The 8363-nt window shown below is 39.7% G+C and overlaps 1 protein-coding gene across 2 annotated transcripts; it reads right to left on the bottom strand.

Moving 5' to 3' along the window:
• Nucleotides 1-1111: 1111 nt before the first annotated feature.
• On the bottom strand, nt 1112-3971 carry LOC122067478 (triacylglycerol lipase OBL1-like). 2 transcript variants are annotated; one of them, XM_042631330.1, is made up of 5 exons: nt 3564-3971; nt 2877-3106; nt 2552-2585; nt 1764-2380; nt 1112-1483 (listed from the first exon to the last, which is right to left on the bottom strand). In XM_042631330.1, exons 1-5 carry the CDS (start codon nt 3928-3930, stop codon nt 1229-1231), a joined length of 1503 nt encoding a protein of 500 aa, XP_042487264.1. In that variant the 5' UTR covers nt 3931-3971; the 3' UTR covers nt 1112-1228. The 2 variants fall into 2 exon arrangements, with proteins under 2 accessions (XP_042487264.1, XP_042487266.1); XM_042631332.1 differs by having other exon boundaries at nt 1301-1488.
• Between the last annotated feature and the right edge of the window lie 4392 nt (nt 3972-8363).

Genomic DNA, 8363 nt, shown 5'->3' with positions numbered 1-8363 from the left:
TTGGAAATCTGATTTCCAGAGGAAGTCTTTAGGAGACTGGATGTTTTTTAGACTGGATGTTTTTTAGCATCTTAAAGAATGGTAGGCATTTATCTCCTGCACAGGAAACAAACCGGTTAAGCATAGTGACTCGACCGACAAGCCTTTGGACTTCTCTGACATTTCTTGGGGGGTATATCTTGGATAGCTTGAATCTTTCTCGGGTGACCTCCTATCCCCCTATTCGAGACTATGAATCCAACGAATTTACACGAAGTAGCTCTAAAGGCGCACTTAGAGAGGTTCAACTTCATCTTATTTTTTCTGAGGACTCTGAAAGCCTCCAAGTGGTCTGGCTTAAATGAGTTGGTTCAAGTTGGGCTCATATTTGATTGGTCCAGTTAGGCACCCGATGGGCTAGGTGCTTGCACTAGAACGACCGATTATTAAATGGGCCAACCTCAAGCCCGACGCAACCAATAATCAGGTCGGGCCAGTCTAAGATCAATCAGGCTTGGTCGGGCTTGGAATTGACACCCCTAGATATAGTATTTGGTTTACATTTCTAAAACATTTTGGGTATACAAGAGTAATACAAATAATATGGTGATTTGGTAGTTATAAGCAACCATATGAAAAATCTTTTTGTAAGTACATTTGTTTCTTATTTTAATTAGATCGCCAAATTTTCTATAAATTTTTTGGAGTATATCCAAGGATTCAATATTGGCTCGAGAAAATTCTCCCTTTTTTCCCATTCTAATTTTTTTGCTAAATGTCAGAAAAAAAAAGTGCAAGATTAACATCCAAGGCATACCCAGATGGGATACGAACCGAAAATCAAACAAATAGATTACTCAATTTTGGCTAGAAAAACTATATATATATATATATATATAAAGAGAAGAATCAGGAAGGAACTTAGAGCAAAAAAAAATCTAGATCTGCCAATAGCATCCCACATGACAGTACCATCAACAATGCCTAGATGATCAATGATCCATAACAAATGGCACAATGAGCAAGCAACCTTCTTCACAACGACATCAACTATCACATTAGCTTGAGAAAAGTTATGAGTAGTTTTCCAAAAGATCTCTTAATATTTTTCCGTCCTCAATATAGTCAACAATTGAGAAAACCAAATTTTATTTAAATAGTGATGAAATACAAGACGACATCAATTATATTTCAAACTGCAATAGTACTCCTTCTCTAGACATATGTTGTCTTAAAAAAAAATGGAAATTCATATGTTGTCCTCCATTAATTCCAGGTTCCCAAGCCTTGCGTCGTTCACATAATCCCTAGGACTGTGTGAGGCAAAACCAGGTATGAGGAGCCCAAACAGCCTTACCCCAATAGAGATTCTATTCTCCTTAAAATCTTTCCCATGTCTGATTCCAGCAATCAAGCCCCTAAACAAGTCCAACCATGCATTAATGTACTTGGAAGGAAAGTGCAACGGATTGAAGTAGTTCTTGTTTGGTTCTTCCGGTAAGATCTGTTCTTTCGTAACATAAAAGTAAACATAAAACAAGTGTTAATAACAAAAAGAGAATTTAAAATAAGGGTGATGGTTTCCTAAAAGGCAACATGGCCCCTAAGCCAATGTGATACAAATTAGCCCATACGAGCATCATCAATTGATGATATTTTCAATTTTGACAAGGAGCTCTTTGTGTCTAGGTGTAGAGGCCACATTGCCTTCTAAGCTTCTTTTTCTGATAAAGTAAACTAACAGAACTATATAATTAATGAATGAAGATGACCAGCTCAATTACCTGAGCCTTGTACCAGCTTTTGTAATAGATGCAGCCTCCGAAGTGGGCAAAAGGTATAAAATACCCATGGAGGGGCACCCTAGGAACAATGTCGTATCTATGAACCACCCTGTAATACTTCTTGCGGTTCCCATTTAATTGTTTCTCCATGGAATCCCTAAATTTGGTATCTCCAACCCTAGGCTGTCCAAAAGTGAAAATCCCATCTAGTTTATCTAAAATGGATTTATCCTGGTGGAACACAAGTATAGCAGGGAAAAGAACTGCAAGTGCACCACCTAAGCTATGCCCAGTCACTAATATCTTGGCGTTTGGGTTTTCTTTCACCAATTTTCGTAGCTTCTTCCTTATGGTGTAGTATGCTAATTTCTTTTTTCCTGTGTACTCTTTTGGCCAACCTTTATCAGCACACTTTTCATCTTGAATGCCAAGAGCCTTCATGAAACCTACATGGACCTTCCCCATTTCTCCCAATTTAAGCCATGAAAGGTCAATATCAGTTAGCCAATCACGTAAATTGAAGAGTTCAGTGCCGCGGAATGCAACAACAATCACCTCGGCATCTTCTCGCTTGTCGCAGAATATGAAAGCTTGGGTTTCCTTACTTTTTAGACACTCTGCAAGATATTATTCAGTTTTAAATTAATAAAGTTTCTTCACTTTTTTTTTTTTTTGGTAAATCAAAATTTATTCATTAGATCATGAAGAACACATAGTTGTTGACCCAGAAGGCTCCACCAACCGTCAAATAACCCAAGTAGGACGAAAGTAAACAGATAGGAACTCACCATTCCAGCAGTTGTAGAATTTTACAAAGTGCATCTGCATATTATAAAATCAGAATTAGAATTATGAACAAAGTTTTCCTTCACAAACCCTAAAGGTTTTAATACCTTTCCCAAAAAACCCTAATGATACCATGTGTGCATTTGAAGCCTAAATGGCCTTAGGAAAACTTGGTCCTTGAACTATTGTACAACACTCAAAATTTCCTATTGGCATGTGTGCGTTTGAGAGAGAGAGAGAGAGAGAGAGAGAGAGTAGGACTTAACTACCATTTCTATAGTTGGCTCTTTAAGATATGATAAACAAAGATACATACAATTTAATTACCTTCCATTCTGTAGTAACCGTGTGTTTGATATATTTTTTATTCTCATAAGCTACCTTAGAAGCCATCACGCAAAGGTCCAATGGATAGATAAATTTTCTGTCATGGACCGGAAGCTTAAATAATAGAGGACTAGATAAGTAAGAAGAGTTTGCTAGAGATCTTCGTTCGTCCATTAATGCAACCATCGACAGGTAACCAGCAGAGTAAGGCTTCGGTATCTTGAGTGATTCTTCACAAAGAAAAACACATATCAATACAAATAAAATTTTGCTGCTACCCAGGTTGCAGGAATCCTGCTACCAAGGCTCACTTCCAAATAAATGAAATTTAAAGGGTATTTTAGAAAATATCAAAACCTAGGGGAAGAGAGAGAGACATATATATATATATATATATATATATAAAGCACATATCAATACAAATAAAATTTTGCGGCTACCCGGGTTGCAGGAATCCTGCTACTAAGGCTCACTTCCAAATAAATGAAATTTAAAAGGTATTTTAGAAAATATCAAAACCTAGGAGAAGAGAGAGACATAGATATATATATATATATATATATATGTATATGCTCATGCATGAAGTTGCTTGAGATTGGGGGCCGGTCTGTTTCTGAAATTTACAAGCTCCGATGCAGAATCACTTGAAATGACATGACATAGAAACATGCATGGTAGAGTGAAGACCTGTAATAATGCTCCAAGGAAATCCAAAGATGCCACCATTAAGCACAAACAGATTCAAGGTGAACTCTATAATCAAACCAAATAAAGCTGCTGGTCCACTCAGCCATATCATTATCCTCTGGAGAATCAAAGTGAAACGGGTTATCAAGCCTTCCGTGAAACTGGTTATCAAGCCTTCCAAAGTGAAACTGGTTATCAAGCCGTGCAAGCTCGCACGTCTGAGACTTATGGTCTCCTGGGGACTACTTTCTACAATCCCAGAGCCCTCTAAGCTTCCACCTAACGCAAAGGTACTAGAAAACATATTAAATATATTTAGATTTTCAGGATGATAGATCATATAGCTTGAGGAGCCGGAGGAAGCCATGGCTGAAAAGAAGAGAAGGTTCTTCAAAAAGAAGAGGAAGAATAGAATGAGTTGGGATTTGATTCAAAGTACCAATGTAACTCATCTTATATAGTTTTTTTTTTTCTAAATAATAATAATATATTAGATTGTATAAAAATAAAAATGGGTACTCACGATTACAATCACAAATTGAGTATCCCACATTCGACATTGTCATCAATCGAGACACCTAATGGCTATTTAAAATAATGAAATCTAGGCCTACATTGCGCATCAGCAACTAGGTCCTCTGGGATGTGGAGAGGCAGGTCAACCATAGATGAGGTAATTACTGATTTTGCCGCTTCCTCGGCCAAAAAATCAGCAATAGAATACTATTTACTAAAGGTAGAGTCTACTCTGGTTGGGGTAAAACCATTCTTTTAAAACCAGAGCCAGAAAAGCACCCATCATAGTTATTAAACCTGGAATCCGTAGCTAGATCCGATTGTATCAATCCAGTCAATTCTGATCTGAATTGGCCAAAATCGACCATGGTCATCGAGGAATCAAAACAGGTCTGTTTCGGGTTGGGTGGTTGATGGCATTGTTTTTTAATCCGGACCAGACCAGAAATTAAGCCATACAAACTGGAAGTCCCTCTTTTCTTTCTTTAGTTAAGTCTGTGCATAGTTATTACAAACGAATGCCAAAACAAACAGAGGGGGTCAGCCTTCACAGGCCTTTTATCACTTCAAGTCTCACTCGTCCCACACCCACCAGCAGTGGTGCACTACCAACCACACTACTCCAACGGCTCACCTAGTTTGTTTGATAGCTTCCTTAGGCACAGATTCAAAGGCCACGTTGCATATTTGGAGACATCAACCTCCACATCTTATTAGAGCATTGCAACACCAGCCATTGTGGCAATTGAACTTCCATTGTGACAATGTAATGATATTCATGCATAGCAAGGATATATTCAAAGGCCCACAAACATTTGAGTAGATAAGTACCTCTCTTCTTAGGGAATGCCTTCTTAGCCATATTTTCTTGTAGGCATAATTCACAGGTTGGATAAGGTTTTGCCTCGAGACTTTCAAGAAGATCACCCATTATAATCTATTCATCATGTCCACTCCTATATGGCCTAGCCTTAGGCGCCAGAGGTAAGTTTGATTCTTTGGAGTTCATTTTCATTTCGTCACACTAAAATTCATAATGGAATTACCGGATGTAGGGTAAATTCCCACAATCGTATGTTGGTCTTGATGATAACAAATATATGATGGTGTAGACACCCAATTTTGTCACCCGTCTCCGGAAATGATGATTTACAGGATATGGGTGAGACCTACACTTTCAATCGGAGGATAATTTGACCGTTCAAAGTGACTTGGACCCAACAACATCCTGAAGCCCTAATCCAGTCTAAAACCCTAATAGGACCCGAAACCCTAATCTAGTATGGGACCTCTACATAACCAAATTATGCCCGATCTTGTGTGTCACGCCCCATCCACATAGAACTAGACCGGTGACCGGGTTCCCTCTGGGTAACCCAAAAACCACAAGGATCATCTGATATAGTAACCACAACACAGCAAGCACAACAATCATGGAAATATAATAATACATTTCAACGGAAGTCTTGTCGTATATAAATATCCGTAATTCCCAACATACACTTGATACCCAAATTTTTATACATAGTATAATTACATGTGGGCCCATAGCCATGATAGTTACACAAGAAATAATAATTTAACTATCGAGAGCACAAAAGGGAAAATATACCAAAAGAATAAAAAAGAGTACAACAAGTAGAATCAGCTACTGTTGCCCTGCACACAACTCTCGCACGGGCAACCGCCACCATGGTCGAGTCCTTCAGGGACCCACCAATCCCCCACTGGAGTTTCATCTGTGGGATACGGCACGGTTTTCTCTATCAAGTGTCCTGCACAATCATTTAAAAAATGTGTATACGAGGGGTGAGCTTACTAGCTCAATAAATGGATAGAAAGACTCACACAAGCAATCACAATTCAAATGATACTTTATGCAAGAGATTCATTTTAAACCTATTTCACCTAAGCAATCTTAATAGGTCATAGATTATCATGCTATTCAGAACCACAGTGCACGTATGCTCCGGGTACGAGAGACGTTCCCCATCCCGCGATATGTCCATAGGGTTGTCGGAGAAGGTTAGTTGCGAACACTCAAAAAAGTAAATCGTGGTCGAACCATAGAAAAAATGTAAATCATGGCTGAACCACAACTATAAAAAAATAAAAGCAGTACGATTGGACCTTTGAATATATCACCAAGGTTTCCAACTGTCCTAATGATCAGCTAAGTGTACTTCTAACCACCACAACGGTCCGTGATCGACGCTTCCCCTCAATGATAATCCAACACGAAAATCTCGATTGGGAAGGGTTGTAGCATGAGGAAATGTAAAATCCTACCACATGTTCTTAAATGAGATAGTACAACTGCATAGTACTTCTGTGTCCCATTCCATAGTGTACCAATGCATTCGTTTCCAAGCTGACTATGGCATCTAATCTAGAAATCCCATACATGTACGATAAATCATCATCACAATCCATCAAGTGATAAATCCATTCTCATAATTCAATCAAGCAACAAGCATTGAGAATTTAAGATACAACATGTCATTTCTAAATGCATCAAACATTAGTCAAGCATATGTATGTGAATGGCATTCGTGATGTCAAAATAATGTATAAATGATATGCAATGGATGCCAAAAACACTCTCAAAATAAAGTCAAAGTCCTCTCCCCACTTACTTATTTTCATACAATAGTGTGCGCGCACGATACAGATAAGATCCGACACGGGAAGATGAGTTTCTTGAAACCTAGCACAGATAAGGAGTTTAGAATACATCCAATTTGGGACTATAAAAATGAGTCAAGATATTGCCTCGACATGTTTAACAGTACACATAAGGTTGCCGTCGAGTTTGAGTTCCATTGGAGCTCATTTGGGCAACAGGTGGGTCATACAGGTAGGTAGGAGAACCCACCTGTGTAGACTGCCCAGACAGACAGCACATAGACACCGACCAACGAGTCATACTGGTGGGTCTGGCACCAGCCAATAGGTCTAGAGAGGACCGGTGGGTCATATTGGTGAGTCATGTACCCGCCAGTCCTACCCGTCGGTAGGCCCAGAGGCACTGGATAGATTGGTGGGTCATACCGACGGGTCAGGCACCCACCGGTCTTACTCTCCTGTTGGCCCAAACATGACTGGTGGGTTTGACACCTGTTGTTCCTACCCACTGGTTGGGCCAGAAGCCCAGGCAAGACTGGGGAGTCACACTAGCGGGTCCACTGGTATTCTGTGGATTTTGTTGTTCTCCTTCCTTTCTTCATTCCACCTCTTGGGAGCCTAATGGGGTTGTTCCCACTTCATTTCCCACACATTTTAGGCTCCATCTAATTGATCATTTCATGGATCTAAGTTATCATAATGGTTTTGAAGAAAGAAATCATACCTTGGCTTAAGAAACCCCAAACCTAGGATCCTCTTTCCAAACTCTAATGTCACCTCAATAACTTCCAAATCTTTGTTTCTCTTCCTCAATCCTTCAAAGAAATCACACAAGGATTCCATTATCCCCTAGATTCAACCATGCACAAAAGGGTTTCATCACATTCTATCAGGTTAGGGTGTTACTTACCTCAAAACATAGATCCCAAGACACCAGACACTATTCTGGCGATGAAAGGTAGGTCGTGCCTTCAGAAACCAAGGGAAGATCTTCTTCCCTCTCCCTTCTCTTCTTCTTCCTCCTTTTCTCCCTCTTCTTTACTCCTCTCACCAAACCTTGGCTGAGATCATAAATGGGAGAGAGAAACATAAATGCTATTTATACCCTTGTGTTATAAATATCTTTTAGGGTCTATTTAGTTTTGCCCTTTTATGGACTAAAATGCATTAAATCATGATACTAGCTAAAATAACCAACATTATAGGGCATACGGGGTCTTGTTACGATGAGGAGTTCGAAATAAACGTGCTTACCCAAGTTGGGCATGTTGGGGTCCACATTACCCACACAGGTGGGTCACATTGGTTGGTCTCGCACCTACCAGTGACACCCACCAGTTGGCCAAAACAAAGCCAAATTTGCTGTATTTTTGGGAAAAGTGTAATTTTACGCGTAGCCTGCTGTCACCACGTGTTGTGGACTAAGTTCTCACCATTCATCATGATGACATACTTTTCCTATTTATACATGGCTTTGTAATACGTGCAAGGGCACGGTTTAGGCATGTAAACCACCTCGGGTATCGGCTCAATCTTGTCTGGCCACCCCGCATTTGACGTCACCCTTGCTGTCATGTACCATAGGGCACCAGCATCGACCCATTCCAATTCAGACCTTGCAAGACCAAACTGAACCAACCGGTCAATAAACCGATTTAA

Source organism: Macadamia integrifolia, unplaced genomic scaffold (genome assembly GCF_013358625.1).
Source record: "Macadamia integrifolia cultivar HAES 741 unplaced genomic scaffold, SCU_Mint_v3 scaffold2926, whole genome shotgun sequence".
In the NCBI taxonomy this organism is placed as follows: Eukaryota; Viridiplantae; Streptophyta; class Magnoliopsida; order Proteales; family Proteaceae; genus Macadamia; species Macadamia integrifolia.
The sequence above is the reverse complement of the archived record's forward strand: the minus strand, read 5'-3'. Positions and strand labels throughout refer to the sequence as shown.

Bases quoted from the DNA above. Each gene is read 5' to 3' on its own strand.
- LOC122067478 (XM_042631330.1), bottom strand. From the start codon at position 3,930: ATGGCTTCCTCCGGCTCCTCAAGCTATATGATCTATCATCCTGAAAAT. The intron at 2,586-2,876 runs GTAATTAAATTG...TATAATATGCAG, and splicing joins CGGTTACTACAGAATGGAAG to ATGCACTTTGTAAAATTCTA. The intron at 2,381-2,551 runs GTGAGTTCCTAT...AATATCTTGCAG, and splicing joins ATTCTACAACTGCTGGAATG to AGTGTCTAAAAAGTAAGGAA.